A 20,980-nucleotide genomic window follows, 5' to 3' on the forward strand; every position below is an offset into this window, starting at 1 on the left:
TAACAGCTACCACCCCAAATCCTTTGTAACTCTGATTGTTTGGTTTTGGGAAAATTTGCCATTCAATATTCAGGATGCTCGTAAAACAGACTTTAAAATAAAACGGAGAAATATTTGGTCACCTATCCTGCAAGCATACCTGTCAGCACATTAAAGAAGCACTTGGTTCATGGTTGCTGTGAAAAAAATCAAATTGCAAGAGAAAAGCATATCTTGGCAGCCAGATTTGAGACTTCCTTATGATAAATAACAAGTTACTCCATTGCCATCCCAGCATAATGCTGACAAGAAGTGAGAGGGTCAGATTTTCTTGTCTACAGAGCAGTCATCATCATAAGCCGGTGGACGGAGCAACGAAAAGGTCTCTGATTTGATTCGTTCTGAAGTCACAGACACAACCGATTCAGTGTAAGCTGTCTCTGCTTCGTTTTTAAACAGTGAAACCTCATTTCAACATATATTTACCACTGATGTATCAATAGCTTTTGTAACAAGCAGGATCAGATGTTCTGATGGTACATAATGCTGTACAGTGTTTTGCATGCAGCTTGCAAAGCACTTTACTCAAAGGCGCTGGGTGATGGTCATCTCAAAGGCCGGTGACGAACTCTAGTCCTAGGGCCTTTGAAACATTTCTCTACACTGATAGACGTTCTTTTGGGAAAAGCAGCCCCCTATGGACAGGCGTCTCCTAAACATCCGTCACTCAGCTCTGGGAGTAGCATCAATGGTTATGGAGGATAGCTTTTCATTTCCTGCCTGCCTAGCACACAAAACTGACACGAGTAAAGAGAGTAGTGGAAAAAAAAAAGTAAAATCTGAAGGAACCTTTAATCTCTTAAGTTAAAGAGAAAAAAAAATGCAACCACTTACTAATGGAATGTTAAGATTATGTATTAAACCCACAAAAGTCAGAAAATGAAGGAATTAAAGACTCCCTTGGCTCTTTTAACCCTTGCCTCTGCCTGTGTGCATTACAAGCTTTTCATTACACAATCACATAACACCGGGCAGAGGGACATAACTGTAGGTGACATTAAAGGGGGGAGGTATGGCTTGTTATGAAGTAAAGCTACAGAAATGGAAACGTTAATAACTAGTCATTTTAACTTATAAAAGTTTAATATTCACTATTAAAGAATGGCAAGACACTAAAGAAACGGCAAGATGCTGTTATGGAGCTAAAATGAAATATTGAATAAATGAGCTGCTCCTCTGAGTAAATATTTTGGTTGCAGTTTACTTGCAGTGGTATTTATCTCCTATGAACCAACAGAACAGTAATATATCATGGTAAGTAACTATCTACCAGTTTATGCCCACATGTAAACAAGTCTCACTGAAATAGGAGACTAAGTTTGTCCTGTGTGCAGCACCCATAGATGTATTTGAGCCCCATGCCTGCAAAACTCAACACAGTCCCCCTTCCCTAAACTTCCAAGCTCTGTATCTGCTGCATTTTGAGTAGCTGCACACTTCCCAATCATTAACGCACACATCCTCTTCATGCGCAAGGAAATATTATTATCCTGGTTCTACAAATGAGAATCCTAGGCACAGAGAGATTAAAGCTGAACATTTCAAAGCATCCCAGTTAATTAAAATGACTGGAAAATGGGTGTCCAAATTGTTTAGATACCTTTGAAGTCTCAGAATAATTATATTGCTCAAGGTCACACAGGGAGTTTATGGCTGACCCACAACTTGAACCCAGATTTCCAGCGTCCCACTCCAGCACCTTAATCACAAAGCCATCTTTGCTTTCCAATTTAATACTGGCCAGACCTGGTCCACATGCAAACTGGTTACCAACGGACGAAACCTGTTATTATGCCATATAATGTAGCTATCTATCTCTACCCTACAGGATAAACAGCAGTGCATTTGGGCATCTCCAAATTCTTTAAGGTACATATCATTACAAAACACTTATGAGGCAGGGAAGAGCTATTTGAGAATTAGCACACAAGGACTGCGAGGGACTTTTCCAGCGGCGCACTCCAGCTCCGCAGCGGAGTAAAGTCTGCTGTCTCTCCTGTCCTTAGTCTGGTGGCCCTGCTGCCTCCTTTTTCTGATGCAGGATTTGACTAGCAGGGTTTCCTTTTAACAGGTGTAGCCCCTGAAGCCTGACTTGTTGCTATCCGCTTAGCTGTCTATTCCACTACCTTTCACGACGAGCTCCACTTGACACTATGGCCACCAGCGATGCTACGTTTCTTGCCATCAGGCTTGCTAGACTACAGTACAAAATAAACCCTCAAAGTTATTCAGAGTAGCACCGAGCCTTCAGCAACAGAGCATACGGTGGAAGAGTTCTCTCCCAAAGAAAAAAAAAAATAAAAATCAGAAAGGACCTGTTGGAGACGCCTCCGCAGCACAGAGACGGAAGAGTTCTGCACATAGCAGTGCCAGACACGAGGACTGTATGACACGCATCGGCCTCTCTCATGCCTCTGGGGTCTTCGCAGAGAGGAAGGGGGCTGTACTTAACAAGCCAGTTTTGATATCCGCTAATAAACTTGATCTCAGCTTTATTTCTCTCGAGCAAACACTCCAACTGCACGCTCCTCTCATTTAGAGCTGCAAGTCAGGAAGCTACGTTTTCCAAATGCTGATTCCTATCGTTGGCACAAAACCTTTGTGCCTTGGTACGAACAGATGCACTTACATAAAGTAAAACTTCCCAGATAGGATTCAATCTCAGGTTGTCCCTAGACACACCAACACCCTCCAGGATGTGGAACGCAATGGAAGACAGATCAACATAAAACACACACACACAGTTAACATGCTGACTTTTTATCACGGAGGTTGCTAATTTCCCATGCTAAGAACAACCTTTGGAACTAAAATGAATTATGCGTCTCATTCTGAGTGCATCAAAGAGTAGACAGCCTTTTTAAAGGAGTCAAGATCACCTCAGCTGTGCTTTTGTTATCTAGCCCAAGGTTAAGGATTTGGCCTTGGGCTAACAATTGGCTCAGAAAACCAGGATCATGTAATGAGAGTTCCAGGAAGAGACAAAAACCAAAGCTTGGTAAAGGCGCACTCTTCAAAGTGTCCCAGTATTTGACCCTTTTTTTTTTTCCTCCCCTTTTCCCCCCTCAGATGAATGAGGTAAAAAAGAGAAGAATGGAGCCTGAAACCCTGAAGGAAGTACTCGCATACAAGAGGAGCTGCAAAGACCTTCACAGATCCTTCCCAGAATATCAGACTCACAGAGAAAGGCCTGACAACAAATTTTCCTCACCAGTTAGATGGAAAAGTTGGCAGTAACCCACTCCATGGCTCAGGTCTCAAGAGAAGGCTCTTGGAAAGGGCATCACCTGGTTTATTTTCTTTGATGTAAAACATAAGTTAAGCTGCTTCTGTTCGAAAAATAAATCTAACCCTCAAAAAAGGCTAAGACCCTCCAGCAGGTGAGAGCTGCAATAGCTACCTGCCAGCAGAATGGCCTGCTGGGTTATACAGAGTTGCTCTCAAACTACTGATTTTTCTTAAAATGGTTTTTGGTTGGAGTTTGGTTTGTTGGCTTTTTTGGTCTTTTTTGTCAGAACCTGCACACAGGAGAGTCACAGACCATTTTCTCAACTTTTGCTGCTGACAAAACCCAGAAAGCTCCACCCACGCTCCCAACACCATTTTCCCACGGCTTGGTCCTTCTTGCTGAGGGAAACTCTGCAGTGGGCATGAATCAGTAACTCAGCAGGTGTGCAGGATCTCTCTCTAAATGACTCTGCCCTCTAGGGTACATTTGGGTTATATTTTCAAAGATGAAGATCTTTTCATCTGCAAACCTGGGAGTCTTCTTTGCCCAATGTGTCAAGAAGTAGTTAACAATTAATTATTTCTAAAAAAAAAAAAAAAAAGACCTAAAAAAGTCACCAGACCAGGAAATATGAATCAATTACTCTTTGATCCTCCTCTCAGTAATAACTTCATCTAGAACATGGGTTCCTGCTAATCCTAAGTAACCAAAAATGATGATGGACTTTAAAAATACCAGTGGTTAAGAAAAGGAGAACTTCAATTCCATTTCCTTCTGATCTTTGAGTCTCAAGGTGGCATTCTGAGGCCCCCAGAGAGTGTGAGGAAATTTTCTTTTTAAGAATCCCATGGTGTCCTCACGAGATTCCAGCAGGGGAAGCTTTAAAGTAACCCTGCGAGATGCCAGTAGTCTGTACACTGAAAGTAGTAAAATGACAACATACCTGCCATTCCAGTAAACTAGGTCTTAAACAACAGGAATAAAAGAGTATCAATAGTGCCAGTATTTTGCAGAACACAACTGTTCCTTTTTCACTTAAAGCTATTAGGCCCATTTTTATTTACAGTGCCAGGGCCGGGAAAACGGCCTCCGTGTGCATTAGGACCTGGTCCAACAGCAACAATTTGTGACATCAAAACTGCCTTCATGTTAACATTATGATGTCAACTAGAAGATCAAGATTCTTCACGAAAACAGACAAAAACGCTGGGCTCTTAAATTGAGAGACTGCTTCTAAGTAAAAGATTTTTTTCATTCAAAGGAAGAGAGAAAATGCAAGCAGAAAAAAATGTGTTAGAACTATCCTTAAAATAGAATAATTTTAAATGACAGCCAAAGTGATGTTTATAAGAAATAATACATACCCTCTCTCTCTTCCTAATTCCTAAAGAGTCAATAACTTCTTTGGTCTATGAAGTCCCATACGAAGTTATTGATAAGTCATGAGAAAAATGCAAAAGTCAAGATTATAATGAAATGAATCATTGTTTCTGGCTGTAAAGCAGAGGCATTCTGCTCAGCCCGCGTGTTTGGTGCAGCCATAGTCAGATATCCCTTCCCCCTCCCATCACCACTGGCCTTGCAATTAAGCTTCAATATGCCTGTGTGTATATTATTGATGTGGAAACAGCTATTTCCATCATGCCACAGACATTCTATACTTTTGAAGTCTGTGGTTACAGAGTCATTATTCCATACAACACTTTCCCATCACTAGGGTGTGCAGGATGCCATAAAAATGGTTTTGTGCAAGTTCCAAGCTACTGGAGTTATGTCAATCGTTACCTTAAATACATTATTTTTTATACGTGGTCACCCTGCCTTCTGAGGCTTTGCTTTAATAAAAAGGACTGGATCTTCTGAGAACGAAGTCAGGAGAGCCGTGCTGATTTGCAGATCTGGTTGATATTTCCATCTTTTAATCTGCATGTTGTTTCCAGGAAGATGATGATGATAGTAATAATAGTTGTAATAATAATAATAATACATTTGCTTCTGTTTGTAGTGAAACACTGCTGGAGTTGAATGCTCTGTTTTAATGAGACACACTGAATGAAACAGCATCCTGCAGTGCAAGAAGTACATGTCAGCTCTCCACTGCCTTGGCATTATGACCCAAGCTACAGTACAATATTCATAATTTTCTTGGTGATCTCCCAGAAAAACCTTCTTAATTTAATCTCTAATGGGATTATCAGCCTCATTAAATTGTAAATCTGCCACAGTCCAGCTGTTGTGGGAACCTGAACTTTCAGAGTGTTATCAATTCCCTGCTCTGATCTCTCTACCTGAAGTCCCTCTAGAAACTTTTTTAACACTTTCAGCTTCAAAAGCCTGCAGGGTCCTTCCCCACTTCCCTCACCTACACCTTCCCACAAAAATCCCTGCCTTTTTTCAAACTAAAAAGCCACAGATCTGCTTCTTTCCTGCAGCTAAGCCAATATACCCAACTCTAGACCCAATCCAGTGCCTCCAGTCTAATTTCTACATGGGCAGCCCAGCACATTTTGCAGAAGCCCCTACAAGAAAGAACTGTGAAGAGCAAAACCACATCTCATCGCTACCCTGCCTTACGAGCCGAGAACCAGGCTGACCCGCTGCAAGTTTCCAACCTCTGGAGAAGTCCGAGGACTCTCAGGCTCTGCTCACCTATCAAGGGCAATACAAGCCCAGGCAGGCATTACAGCTGAGTGCCTTCGCAGCACTATGTAAATACAGATGCAAATAAGCTTTGGCCCTCAGAATCCTGGCAAGTTACAAACACGGTACCTGGTGTTATGAGGTGTCTCCTGCCATGCACAATGACTGCAAGCCTGCAGACCCTTCTCAAACTAAGATTCTTGCTGAAGGTAGGGACAAATTTGCCTCTGTAAAGGACACGGAACCAGGACAAAACCAGTGTACCTGCTTTTCTAAGTGACCTTTGCACCAGGCTTGCGGACGGAAGGTTGCTAAATCCCGGAGGGCACTGACAGGTGACTAGATTCCAAAGAGAGAGGAAACTCCACCTTAGGAAACCATTACTGCTTGTTGCAGACAAAGCTGTCAGGAATACAGGTAATGAAGGATTAGTACTGGAGAGAAAGGAAAGAAGTAATCTTAAATTAATTTTTAAATTCTTTTTGTGCCCAAGCAAGGCACAAATGTAGTGGACACACACAAAGGGTTACTTTCTTACACACTTGCAAAAACTCTTAGGCGAAATAAACAAAAAATTTGGAGTACAGCAGAGTAAGGATACATTCTGAAGGAGCTGGGATTTCTTCCTTCTACATAGTAGTCTAACAAAATAAGAGACTGCCGCTTTCATCTAACACCCTCCTTACAGCAATAATATGTAAAATCCAAGTGTCCTTCTGAACCTAGCTTCTTTTTTCTTTCCTATGTAGCTAAAACACAAAGTGGTTTGTGCCTGTAACAACCATTTATAATGTCTTTAAAAATAAATTTTAATGCTTTTGGCTTTTCATCATTATTTTGAACAGTTTTAAGTCAACTGGGAGCAAGATTCATGGTTCTCACGTTCTTGTGTTGTAAGAACACAACAAATCAAGTTCTCATAGCAGCAGTCTGCCCTACCAAAAGGGGTAGCCTTAATATAAAGGAGAAGAGAAACATTGCATATCCGCAATTAGATAAATAATACTTCAGACAAGATATGGCACCTTTAAAAGTGCCTTTTCAGTCTTGGATTTTTCTCTGCTTGTTACTACAGAAACCATCTAGCAACCAGAATCTAAGACAGACTCCACCCAAAACAGAGAAAAACAATATAGACAGAGTAGGTTTTTCCTCCTCTTTTTTTTTTTCCCCTTTTTACCTCCCCCCCCCTTTTTTTGAAAGGGTGGTTGAGTGCTGAGGAAAAGTATCTCACTGTGCAAAGGACAGGAGCATTTTGCATGCAGTTGAAACAGTAAAGCTCTGATTACAGATGGCAGAAATGAAAGCAGGGAATGAGTAATGAGCAATGAGAAATGCGTAATGCGGGATGAGGATATAATTTCCACACATCGGCTAAAGAAAGGTTTACACTCTTAAGCAATAAAAACAAACCATTAAGCCAGACCTGCACTGTCAGGAAGTATAAAACAGTTCTTGAAACTCTGCAGTTACTATACAAAAGCTTTTCATAAACTTTTGTTTCCTGATCTTCATAAAACATTAACATCAAGCTGCCATATGGCAATTAGCTGCCTCCTGAAATCAATTAAAAAAACCCCAAAATCAACAAGTTAGGAATAGCTGTACAATAAAATAGTTCAATAATTATTCTCTTCTAATAGTGTAGCAAAGTGGGTCTAATATAAATGCAGTCCAGATGAGCTCCTTCTTCAAAGCTGAGAGGACAATAAATCACGTTCCTCTCCAAGCCTCATCAGTACTGACTGCACAAGGGAGACCTCTAACTGCCTAGCAGGGGGGAAAGCAGGTGACAGTTGGTGGACACCCAAACCCAATTACCGTAGGAGCAGGAAAGGTCTCAATGCCTGATTGTGATGAGCCCAGGTGAGCACAGCAGAGCAGATCCTGCTCGGTGAAAATGGCCAATGCTCTCGGGAGAGCTTACCTCAACTGAAGATCTTCCTGCGTCATTTTTACATGGTGCTGACCACAGAAGTCCAACTGAATTTTGCGCAAAAATTATCAAGCCACTCGACAAAGCTGTTACTGAGTCTCAAAAGGACAAGGAGAGATGCTGATCACATTTGTGTTTAGAGAGATGCTTATCTGAAATGCACAAAGGGTGACATTATCTATCACAATCTCTGCCTATATAGATTATATAAGTGCCTAGAAGCAATATGTTTAAGGGAAACGGGCTATAGGGTAACAAAGGCAGTTTGGCCTTGCAGATCTTCTGCTTTTTCTCCTCTTAAGAGGGAAAAAAAAAAGCTCATTTCTTCTTGTAGAGCACTACAAACACTAGTAAGTACTAAAGAAGTAAAATAAGTACCAGAGTACTGTGGTAACGGCATACCTTTAGTATTTAGGATTATTTAGCAGTCATTAACAGACTTAGAAGATGTGAGAAAGCCCAAATCTTTCAGAAGGACTGTCTGATCATCAACCTTATTTAGCAGAGTTCAGGAACCCAACTGATCTCTAGGAGAATTTGCTACTACTCATGTATGAAAGTCTGTTTTGTTTCTTTTATTTTAAATCCTAAACAAACTCTTCAGTGGAGCACTCTCACATCTCCAATCTAGAGAGAGAGGTTAAGGCTTAAGTATTTAAAGATACATTACAAAACCAATTCTGCAGAAATTTATCGACATGCTGAGCTTGACACATGCGTATTTCCACCTCAAAATCAGTATGGAACTGATGATTCTGTGACTAACACTAAGCAGGTATAGAAATGCTTACGAGAGTGGGTCTTAATCGGTTTACAATTATACATTGGTCTCACAGTGTATTTTACTAAGGATGCAATTCTTTGTCAAGCAACAGGAGGTTTGCCTTTACAAAGAATGCGGCATCACGCCATGAGCCAGCTACTGCTCATGCATAGACAAGCGTTGTAGCCAATTTTTTTTGAAACAAGATTAGCATGAACGTGTTCTCATGCCTTAGAGGAGAAGTAAAGCAGTCACCACTCCGTAAAAAGCCTCCCTCAATCTAGTTACAGACAAAGGCCTACGAGCTGTGAAACTTAAGCCTTGCAACGCTGGAATTTAGGATCTGGTTAGAAGTGCCATGGGGTCTTTACTGATTTCAGCAGGTCTGGGATCATATCTTTCCTGCTCATAGAAATGGTGCCATCTTCAAATTTTCAGCACTTTGTCTAGTTTTTGCAAGCTCAGGTTATAGCATACGCTAGCACTGCTGTGACTTGACTAGCACAACCATGCATCGCAAACAATCAAGGAATTCTTGCAGAACCTTCACTGTGGCATATCCTGCAACTGACAACCTTCCCGAAGCAACACTCAAACTCACTCGTCATCAGTAAAGCTGGCAACAAGGAAAAGGCAAACTAAACTTCTGTACATCTGACATTCCCACCCTAAAAACACTAGCCAACAAAACAGCACTGGTCTTTTGAAAAAGCAAATAGAGGATGCCACCCAGCAAACTCATAGGCTACTATGTAGTACCAGCATGACCAATAACATCAGCTACCTCTGAAAAATAAGTAGAGCCAAACTGCAGAGTGGGAGATTGTTCTCTACTAGCTATTAAAAATACTGCTGGTACAAAGAAATATATAAGGTTTTATCTCACCACAGAAACTTACAGCTAGCCTGAGATATCTCTAAGCTCACAAGGGAAAAATGGAAGCAGCCAACAGGAAATTAGTTTTTCCTCTCCTGTCCTCTGTACCCACTGCTTTTTGCAATGATTAGCAGTAGAGAACTCTTTTTATAAGACCACCTGTAAGACATCATCAAGTTAGCCTTTCTGATCAACAAACCTACTTAGTACCTTCACCATAACCTAGATGATTCAGGTTAAAAAGGAGGAGTTTGAGGAGGGCCATGAGAAAGAGGAGGTTTTTGTTAATAAAAAGTTAGGCTAGTAGGAGACCCAAATCAGAGGTTCCCAGAATTGACTCAGCGAGGTCTCTAGTGGTACAACTGTACACGTGGCTGTAGGAAGCGCTGCCTCAGTTCACCAAATGCAGAACTGGATCCACGACGGAGTGCCAAGGGGGTTTGACATCTCTGAAGGTACCAGCATAGAGTCATTCTACACCCACTAAATACAGCAGAGAGCTCCTGAAACAGGCAGGAACTTAGCACTAGCAGTCTAACATAATTTCATTCTGAACCCAGGTTCAGTGCACTTTGCGGTGGATCCCAAAGAAGCCAAGCTAACCTCTTTTCCCACTCTACTATTTCAGCACAACTTTCACACAAGCCACCCAGCCTCTGCGTGCTCGTCCCAGGTTCTACAGCTAGTGACCTGACCGCAATGCCAGGCTTTTAACGTACAACAGGCATGGTAAGGATTAGCTTTAATGCTGCATTTGCCAACTGCAAATCACACTTTTGCCCCTTATGTGAAGGATTTAAAAAGTAGGAAGATATAAGCCCAAATTTTCTTTCTGATGACTGCACAAGTGAACCATGTTTTTTCTTACAGACTGGACTTTTCAGAAAGAAGTATCAGAGGTCTATGATTTATTATCTGAAATAAACATTTTTTGGGGAAAAAAAAAGCTTTCAAACACAAAACTCGGAAAAGGAAGACAAGCTAATCTGCAAAACAGCAAAACCATCAGCTGAGGTTAGATAGGAGGCTGCATATGACAACAGCTTGCTGTACGCAGGGCAAAGATTGAAGATTAATTTCACTATAACACTCCACAGAAGTGAGCTCTCATCTGAGGTGAGGAAGTAAGCAAAGCTTTTCCAACTGTTAAAGACAAGGGCCAGTACAAATAGGATAAATGTTCCTCTTTAGCATACAATCACAAAAAAAAGGATGACATTTTAGTTTTTATTATTTTATATTTGGCCAGGACTTTTAAAGGAAGGACTTTTAAAGGAAACATCAAAACATTCACTTTTCTGTAGGTCTAGAAAGGATTCAGTCTTCCCCCACCCCCACCTCCCGTAGGATTTCTATTGGCCCTTCTTATATTCACACTGCAAATTAGTTGGGAATAGCAGTATTTATACTAGATCAGCAACGTCTGGTTCTTATCCGAATGTTCCACCTAAAGAGGATGCCAGTTCTCATGGATTGGACAGCCCACCCTGCAGCATTCCTGAGAATTGTACAATATAATAATCTTGAAAGTCAGCAGAGTGGATTATCCACTTTTTTCTGGACTTGAACTTGTGACCTTAACAGTAGCACAGCAGAAAGCAAATGTGCTATGCACTTTGCCATAGTAACCTTCCATGTATTCTTTTCAACTTAAATACACACAATTGAAACAGCTACAATTTTGGAAAATTATGTACAAACCCTATATTTTTTTCTTTTTGATTACATATAAATACAAATTAGCTATTCTTCTAAAAAGTGGTTATAATAGTAAATAAATACAAAATAAGAATCTGACCATTATACTTCATGTGCTGGGGTTAAACCCATATAAAATGTACAACTAAAATACATTTAAAATCTTTAAAGGAATATTTCTCTGATTAAAATATTTGTTTTCCCAACTTTTTCGTAGACATAAATATATTTTCAAAATAGTTGTGTTTTTTTTTCTTTCCATTTCATTACATAAATAAAGTCTTCATTGGGAAATATTAAAGTGTCAGCTTTTTTTTTTTTTTTGTATTTGTCTAATATATTTGCTGTGTTAGCGGCACCCACAACCCTCCACAACCATGTCTTGATAGTTCTTTAATACAACTTTTTCATTCTCATCAAGGTAGAGCATGGAAATAGCACTCAGTTCTGTCGGCACACAGCAAGCCTTGGGGATTTTGGAATTCACTGAATTGACCAAAGTCTGAACAATGGCATGGTTTGTTGAGTTTAGATGATCTGCCAGTGGAAAAGGACATTCCCCGTGGCAGTAAAAGGCACTATACCCCGGTGGGGCAACAATCCAGTCATTCCACCCCACATCATTGAAGTCCACATATAACGGATGCCTTTTGCAACTGTATTTGTGGCGTTTACGCTGTTTGTGTTTTGCTTGACGCTTTTCTCTTTTATGAAGCGGGTGTCCCTTGCCATCATGCCCAAACGTTACTAATAATGGCCTGAGCTGAGACCAGCTATCTTCATCCTGATGTAAAGACCTGCTAATCCTAACGTGCCTCTTGGAGGCACTGTTCTCTTTGTCCAAGTGAACCACCTCTACCACAAACCCATGATTAGGTTGTCCATGTGCAATCCACCTCAAAACAGCTGGCGTTACATCAAAACTTTCCCATTTACTTGCATTATGATGCACCAACCTGGTGTCCAAAAGTCTTGTGACAGGGTCCTTAGAGGTGGCTGTGGCTGGCTTTATAATTTCATAAATATTAATACGGTGATGGTAGCTGCTGTTGTTCTCAAAGGCTCCGTGCACCTGTTTCCGAAAAATCTGGAGTTCAGCTGAGGTGATAGACTCCTCGTTAGGGATGGAAGTTAAATTAAAGAAGAAACGCCGTGCTGTTTTCCCACTTGTTTCTGGCAGTTCTTCCAAAACTTCTAATTTGATTAAACAGGGAAAATAAAAAAAATTTAAAAAAAAGAGAGAAAGAAAGAAAAAAATCAGGAACTGAGACAAGCAACCAAACCCCTCAGTCTGCTGTTGGCAACTTTCAAATGACAGCTAATATGTGACACACAAGATCTGAAAGACTTTCAGGCAGAAAATACCGTCTCCCTTGTCTTTCTGTTTATTTATGCAAGCATGTATAGCATGAAGTTAAGAATGCTTCATTCATTGTTATGCATTTTGATTGAACACTGGTGCCCTTTGCATTCCAGGTGGTTATAATAAGTGGCAAGAAACACCCAGCATTACTTAGGAATTCAAGGACATTTGTGAGAAAACTCTAACACTATCGTTAGTGGGGGTCTGATGAGAATCATTAAAAGTGACTGAGGACTCAGGGTAACTGTTGCATTTCTGCTTTTTGCAAGAATACGGCTCTAATGTTGCTCCCTTCAACTCCATTCCAAAAAATATTACTCTGCAATTTAGGTGACTTACAAATCTTAACGTATGTCTCTTAATTAGAGATGGTGAACTCAACATCTGTAACAGTACTTCATGAAGCACTCCCTAGTATTTACCTAAAAGGGCCAAAAAGAATGCCAGGAAGGTTCAGCTGCTAAATAGGGGTCAATGGTAAAGGGATAATGAAACAAAGTCGCTTCTAAACAACAGATTTTCAAAACCACAGGAAAAAAAAAATACTTAAGTCACTAAACCCCAGGCCATTCCCACCTTCGAGTCCACAAATAATTGACTGGAGCTTCAGAGGGAGTAAAATACATCTAGGGTTGCTAAGAACTATGTTGTTGCTACAGACATTGAAGAAATTAAAAGTATTTCCCAAAACAACTCTCTCGCAAATCATGGGTTTTAATTTTGGTACTAAGCATCCTAGAGAAACATTCACTTTCTAAGGGGAAGCTGTAACTGCTGTTTGCAATTCTTAGTCATGTAACCGTTCCCTGTTGATTCCAGTATGACTTTTTGCATAAGGTAAGGCTCAGCTTTACAGTATTTCAGGACTCGACCAGTATTTGTAAATATGCAGATGTTTTGAGTGGTCACAAGACAAACTTCTGCTCTCATGAGGCCACTAACACAGAGTCAGAACTCAGTAAAAAAATGGAGTCACATTGATATTCTTCTAAATTTTGTGAAAATTATGGACTAGCTTTTATGTCAAAAACAGTCTTTGCTGTAACAGTATGACTAATTCAAACAGTAGATTTTTACACTTGCCTAAGAATTATAGTTTGCCCTTTTCAGCTCCTCTCTCGCACAGCCTCACGCTCAGGTTTAACGTGAATGCCCCATGCACTGACTCTTCCCCACTTGCTGCTAGGCGTTTACTTTCCACGTAGGGAAACGCAGACAATGAACGGTTGCATTTCATCACCCATCTCCTTTCTCACGATAACGCTTCCACTAAACAGCACATCCACTTCTCCAAGGCCACCTCCTTTATCCAGCAGAAGCGTTAAATACTAACGCATTACTTTTCTCAACACAGCTGTGCATTAAAAGCACGAGAAAAGTGCATTTTCGTTTACTTTTACAGCGGGACCACTGCATGCCAGCACCGGAGACTAGCAGCCAGGAATGATTACAACCTGGGGAAACGTTTCCCAAAGAGCACGCGAGCGACACGCGCGCCACCGGCTCCACGGGCCTACCCGCGCCGTGGCTAACGCCGCAGCGACTATTTTGGCTATGTATGCCGGGAAACGCACCCAAGTTGCTCAGCGAGGGCCTGTCCCAGAGGGTCCGCTGCCTCGGTGGGCTGCAGGCGAGGAGGGGTGGAGGTGCTGCTGGACCGGGTTACCTGCAGGCGAGAGCCGAAACCTGGCCACGGCGCTTTTAACCAGCCGCAGCGTTGGGTCCGGGCTAAACGGCTCCTCGACGGCGGGGCGAGGGAGCGCTTGAGGAGGCCACGATCGATCGTTTCATCGATCTCTCACGGGGATTAGATGAGGATTAGAAACCTCCTCAGCGGCCCCGGCTCAGCCGCACGTTACGGGGGGACTTTCCTGCTCTTTAGCCTCGCGAAAGAAAAGCTACCTGTGGGAACGCTTAACGCGGAGCCGCTCTGGTTTAGCGGAGAAGGTAAATAAAGCAGGAGCCTCTCGTGGGACGGAGGGAGGAGGAGGAGGAGGAGGAAAGGTTCTCGGAGCAGGCGCACCGCGGCAGAAACCCCGGAGCCTGCAGCCGGGGCTCTGGAAGCTCACCCGGCTGGAGGCACACCGCCGCCCCGGTGAATTTAACAAGCCCCTGTTACCGGCGGCCGAGCTTACGCGCTCCCGGGGAGGAATCCGCCCCGACGCTCCTCCTCCGGCCCTCCCCCTTCCCTCCGCTCCCTCAGCCCGTCCCGCCGCCGCAGCCGCCGCGCGCCCCGAGCCCGCGCCCGTCCCCGGCCCCCCCACGCGCCCCCGGCCTCGCGCCCCCGCCCCTACCTTCGTGGTGGAAGCTGCGGACGGTGTTGGCGCGGCTGGCGGCCCTCTCCAGCGGGTAGCCGAGGGCCGGCGGCTGCCCCAGCTGCTGGCCCGCGTGCAGGCGGTAGAGGTCCAGCATGTAGGGGGGGATGACGACGTCCTTGCCGGGGCTGGGCCGCCGCTTCAGCCCGAACATGTGGAGCAGGCGCAGCTCGAACTCGCTGAGGAGGTCCTCGGGGCGCTGCGCGGCCGAGGCGGCGCGGCCCGGCTCGCTGAAGCGCCGCCGGCCCACCTCCGGCATGAGGCCGGCCGCGCCGCCCAGCAGCACCTGGCAGAGCAGCAGCGCCAGGAGGGAGCGGGTCGCGGCAACCATGATCAACCTGCGCGGAGGAGGAGGAGGAGGCGATGGGAGCCAGTCAGCGCGGACACCGCGCCGGGGGAGCGCGCCGCGGGGGGGGGGGGGGCGGCCGGGGACGGTCCGCAGGTGGGTCCCACCCCGGCGCCCGGCCTGGCCCCCGCGGCGGGGCGAGGCGAGGCGCGGGCCATGGCGAGCGGCGCCCGCCGCGGCCCGGCCGGCACCCGTCGGGCCGCTTCAGGTGCTCGGCGGCGGCGCCCGGCGGAGCGAGGCACGAAAATCCCCGTGGCAGGAGATCAAAGGGAGCGAGGCGGGACGGGACGGGGGAGCGGGGCGATCCGCAACAAAGGAGCGCGGAGGTGAAGGGGAGGAGGGGGCGGCCGCTGTCAGCGCGGCGGGCGCGGCCGGGGGGCGCCGCCGGGGCCGGGCCCGCTGCCCTCGGCGTGGCGCAGGTGTGCGCCCGGCCGGCCGGGGCCGCGGCTGGGACCGCTCCGCGGGGAAAGCTCCGGGAGAGGGAAGGGGCGGCTGCCCGGCCGACGCGCAAAGCGCCCTCCCCGCTGCGCTCCCGTCCCGACCCCCGTGCTTCCCCCCCGAGCCGCGCCGAGCCGAGCCGAGCCGCGGGGGCTCGGGGCCGGCTCCGCTTCCCCCGCGCCGGGGCTCCGCGGCGGGGCAGCGGCTTCCCCCAACGGAGAGAAAGGGAGAGCTATTTTCCCTCGGCGGAGTGGCAGAAGGGGAAGAAGGAAAATACAAATCCTGCTACGTCCTTAGCCAAACCCACAGGACATTCTTCTCCCCCGTGAAACTCTGCGCTGGATTATTATAATTATTATTATTATTGTTATGATTAGTGTCCCGTCCCCCCTCTCTCTTCCAGAGCGCTAGCACCTCCGCCGTGGCCCACGGAGTCATCCTGCGGAGAAGGCTCTCAGCGGATCTGCGACCGCCGAAGTTATACCTGTGTGCAGCAGCAGGGGTTGTGTCTGCAGGAGGGTTTTCTGCTCTCGGGGTGTTTTTCCCGCATCACTTGGTGTTACTCCAAACTTCGCTGCTGCTCCTCTACAGCTGCCGAGCAGAAAATAGAAGTTCCCTGAAGTACAGTCCGCCTCAGAAACATACTTTTAGCAGCTGGTTGAGGAGGCAGAAGGCAAGTCCCGGCCAGGGAAGGGCTTCTCCCTTTTAAAAGCAGCGATCGAAAAGTTGTTGCTTCTTCTTCTTCTTCTTCCTCCTCCTCGCGTGTGTGTGCGTGTGCCTGCCCGTGAATGGGTCCCTATGTGTCTACGGAGTTAAAAGGCTCCTTTTAAAAAATGTCCTTTGCATCACCCGCATCAGACAGATGGACATTTACCGAGACTCCCGCAGCAACATTAAGATGAAGCTTGACTTTTCTCCGCTCCCTTAAAAAGAAAGAAGAAAGGAGGGAGGAGGGAAGAAGGAAAAAAAAAAAAAAAAGGGTGGGGAGTAGCCTGCTGCTGCCGTCCCGCGTGGAACGGCCGCGCTAGGGGACAGCGCCGGGCTCCCCACCGGCCTGCCCTCCTCCCGCCCCGCACCGCACCATTGCCGGGGGTGGCCGGCCGCCGCCGGGGCTTTTTGTTGCTCGGCGATGTCACGACCCCGGAGGCTCGCGGGCCCGCGCCAATCACAGCCGCCCTGTGGGAGCGGGCTGCGGCCCCGCACGGCTTTTTAAAGGAGACGCCGCCTCCCTCCCTCCGTTCCTTCCCTCCCTCCTCCCTCGTCCGCTCCCTCCCTCGCCCGGCTGCCGCCTGCCCGGGTCGCAGTTACCGCCGGGACGAGGGATGGGGCTGACGTCCCGTTAAGCTGTGACACCGGTCTCCGGGAATTGCCCGGCCGGTCCGGTCCCGCGTCCCGCTCCGGGCGGCCGTACGGCCGCCCGGAGCGGGACGCGGGACCGGACCGAGCGGAACAATGACCCATTGTACGGCCCCGAGCGCTCCCGGGCTCCGCCGCCCCAAATCGGATTAGCGCCGTGCCCCGGCCGGCCGGGGTGGTAAGGTGTGAAGGTCACGTAAGGTATCGGGAGAATCCCGGTGCTTTAAAATCAGTTTAAATTATATATATAAACTTATTTACGTTTCTACCTCCGCTAGCAGCAGTGCATGGGAGCCCGAGCCCCGCGGGGCTGGAAACTCGGGGGTTTCCTCTCTGTCCTCCCCCGAAAAACGAGCACCGAGGCTCGGGAGGAGTCTCCTCCCGGAGATGCTGCGGTGCATCGGAGTGCGGGCTCAGCCCCGGCCGGCCGTGCGGACGGCAGAGGGTTTGTTGGGTTGTTTTGTTGGTGGGGTTTTTTTTGGAGTGTGTTTTTTTTTTTTTTTTAAGATGTGGCTGCCCTCCAGTGGTGGAAATGCGGCGGATCTCCGGTCCCGACACGGCAACCCCATCGCAAACCACCCTCTGCCAGCCCACGGTCCCTCGCCTCCTTCCCGGCACCTGGCCCGGGGGTCGAATCGCGCTCCCTGCGGGGCCGGGGGCGGTGGGACGGGCGCCCAGCCGTGCCCACGCCGGTGCTTCCCCGGGTTTGCAGCCTCGACCGCTCGTTGCGGGCCCAGCATCATGCACGGCTCCGTACGGGCACAGAGGAGGACAGAGGTGGCGGGGGTGAAGAAGACAAGCCCGTGCCCTGTGGGATTGGGCTCCCAATCCGAGCTACGTCCCTGGCTCCCTTTACCGATGCTGGCAAATCTTTTAGTCCTGGTAGGATTTAGTAACTTGTGGGTAGGGGTGCATCCTTTGCCCCGTCTCTTGTTTGTCTGCTTGAGGTCTGCGGTAGGGCCTGGCCCTTCTTGCATAGGTATGTGATACCTAGCAATTTAGGGTCCTCATCAAAGCCGAAGCCATCGGCACACCGTCATTAGCCGGGGTCCTGGTGCTAGCCCAGGCTCCTGCCCAGCAAGGTGAGCGCCCTGTGCTGTGCCTCCTCTTCCGAATACCTCTCAGGGGCTTCATTTGCAAAAGACACAGACAGCCTTTGACACCTTGAATTACTGCGGAGGAGGATTTAAAGCAATAACAACTGAGACAGCTCCATTACCAGCTCCTCCTTTGGGAGCGGCCTTTTCTCTCCATCTTATGACTTTTCAATGTAGGAAAACCACCGATTCGAGGCAGGAATTCAGCGCATTTGGCCTGGAATAATTCCTCCTGTGGACCCTCTTCTCCTGCCCTTCCTATCACATTAGAGTGACTTCAGCTATACTGGCAAAACCTTGCTGCAGGATGAGATGCTCACACGAGGAGTTACATACCAGTGTAACAAACGACCTTAGAACTACACCAGCGTAATTAAAGAGCTGGAAAAGCTCCTTCATACCAACAGCTCCCAACACTTGTTAACCTGATTTTCGCTCGCTGCCACGCATACGGCAGGAGAGGTGACACAGAGCGAGGTGAAATCCTTCAAAAGTTTAGTTACTTTTCCGTTGCATTCCAGCGCAGATAATGTTTAATTTTATGACTTCCTGCAAGTCTTTAGCATGAACTGCAAGTGCTGTGCGGTGTGACTTCAGGGTATGCCAATTATGTAAATCAGCACTAAAATAACAATGGCAACGTAGTTTACACATCACTGACATTAAATGAGCACTTCAACTTCTAATTGCCATTCCAGTTCAATCTGTAGTGGGTCATGCCAGGAAAAAGTCATTTCTTGCCTCAACACTTACTCCCTGTGCCTGGAGCATAGGCTGTACTGTATGCCCGGCTTCGCGTTATCTCCAGGAGCTTTCTGTATTAGATAGGATGATGAGCCTTGCAAGGGAGAAACGTGTTTGTGGTTGTTCTGCAGGCCTGCATATACGCTGCTCTGATATCAAGAGGGTCTTGTAGGTTTGCCCCTCTCTGATTTTAAATATTTTTGAATCAGAACTAGTGTGGCCAGCAGGACTAGGGAAGCGATCGTCCCCCTCTACTTGGCACTGGTGAGGCTGCACCTCAAATACTGTGTTCAGTTTTGGGCCCCTCGCTGCAAGACACACATTGGCTGTAAAAGACAACATTTCCCCTTCTAGTTTGTCATCTCTCGGTCTATTTAGATCAGGATCTGCTGGGGCAGTGACTCTGCCTTCTCATCTGTTCCCATGAGTTCCCAAAAGACAACACCAAAGCACTTACAACATGTTCCCTCAATGTACAGACACCCACACCAGAACCTCGGCCGTGCCCCAGCACCTTCCCCACGCTGCCTGCCCGACACAGAGATTTCTCACCAGGGCGGATCCGGCTCTCTTTCAGCCAGTGTGCCGGTGAATATGGGGAATAAGGCCCTCAAAGTGTTGTCCATGAAGGTCTGGTTATGGTTCGTGCCTCATCAGCACAACAATCAACTAACTACCGCTCCGCAGAGCCTTTGAACACTGCATTCAGGCCTGCTCCCACTGCGTCTCTAGCATCAGCCCACCCGAGGCCACGAGCTGAGGAGCATCTTTAACATGATAAAGAGCATTAGAGATAGGTATAACGAATGGAGCGCTTGGTCCGTGGAGCGCAAACACGCCAGGATATGCCTTCCCAGACTTCCAGCTCCCCAAACGACCCTTTGCAGCAGGCATCACGCCCTCGTCCCCTTCCCATCCCTACAGCTGTGCAGATAAAGACACCGAAGCTCAACTGGCCGCATTTCCCGGTGGAGCAATTCCTCACAGACTTCATGAAACTGAGTAATCAAGGGGTACATCAGCTGAACATGCAGCCCCATCGCGGTGGGCTCCCACTGTGTCATTTCACTTTACAGAGTTACTTCTCAGATCAAGCCTGCTCTTCAGCTAAACTCCTGCCAGAGAAACCACCATTTATGCTGAAAAGATCTGGTACAGATACTGGGTTTTAGGAAACCTGACCATGCCTATTTGTTAATCTCCTTTGTGAAACTTCATTTCCCTGCCCCTGAACTTTATATAGTTGACTGGACTGATTAATTTCTTTCTTTTTTTTTTTTTCTTTCTTTTGGTTAGTGTTTTTTTGGAGAGGTGTTGAGCCAGTAAATGCTCAGCTAGTGGCACCTGCTGCTAAGGTTTCAGATCCAGGTGTTCCTTTCCAGGACCCAAACACAGCTGATAGATCGCAGCTGTAGGTATTGTTGGGTTTTCTTAGTAAAATGATAGAAAAGTATCCAAATAAGGATAGGTTTTACAACATGGTAAAAGTCTTTTTTCAAGACTTTTCTTCTTACAAATACTATACCAAATCACATTTATTTATTGCTACCATGTAGTGTCTTTTTTTCCAACCTGGTTAAACCGCAACCGTCAGTGTTGATGGCTGCAGGCAGAAGACTTCAGCTGGAAGACCTAGATGAGAAATGCTCACCAGGGTCTCTGAACATAATTTGTAATCCTTAACAAAATGACCTAATTTCTGGTCTAGTTAGAGACGCAGGTCTGCAGGAACACTTGCAACGCTCTATGCACATTGATAGTCAACAGTTTTACTACTCACTTTGGCAGACCAGTTAGACCAACGCCGAGCATTTTTGAAAATTCCCACTTTAGACCACTGTCCCTTGGATATGATAAATATGTGAGATGTGAAATAGTAGTAGTAGTAAGCTTTTTGTAGATGTTGCACGTTTTAGTGAATAAACCTCTTGATAAAAAACTGTGCTGAAGTATGAAACATGTACATGGTACGGCATCAAATGCTGGAGGGGTGACTTCCGAAAATGAGTTAAGATGTGTTACTGATGTTGAGGTTTTGGCTTCATAACGGGTGGAGATTATCGGAAAGCTTTTCTGTTTCTGAACTGTGCTTCCTGCTGGCATCTGTGTGAATATGATGTGTGGCCATTCTTGAAAACA

At 46.4% G+C, this 20,980-nt stretch overlaps 1 protein-coding gene across 4 annotated transcripts in view; it reads right to left on the reverse strand.

The window, feature by feature from the left end:
- The window catches only part of BMP2 (bone morphogenetic protein 2), a 106,468-nt gene extending 85,814 nt beyond the window's left edge, over positions 1-20,654 (reverse strand). Inside the window, exons 1-5 of one of the 4 annotated variants that reach the window (XR_008576278.1) lie at positions 17,086-19,755; positions 16,129-17,001; positions 14,840-15,198; positions 12,139-12,376; positions 7,836-7,996 (exon numbers count right to left, since the gene is read on the reverse strand). Coding sequence is in view for 3 of the 4 variants with exons in the window: in XM_054819418.1 (XP_054675393.1) it covers positions 11,532-12,376; positions 14,840-15,191 (1,197 nt within the window). In the remaining variant the exon portion in view is untranslated. Of the gene's footprint in view, positions 1-7,835; positions 7,997-9,900; positions 12,377-14,839; positions 15,199-16,128; positions 17,002-17,085 lie in introns of those variants that run through there. The other 3 variants (XM_054819419.1, XM_054819420.1, XM_054819418.1) reach the window with 3 other exon arrangements.
- Between the last annotated feature and the right edge of the window lie 326 nt (positions 20,655-20,980).

Source organism: Grus americana, chromosome 3 (assembly GCF_028858705.1).
Source record: "Grus americana isolate bGruAme1 chromosome 3, bGruAme1.mat, whole genome shotgun sequence".
Taxonomy (NCBI): Eukaryota; Metazoa; Chordata; class Aves; order Gruiformes; family Gruidae; genus Grus; species Grus americana.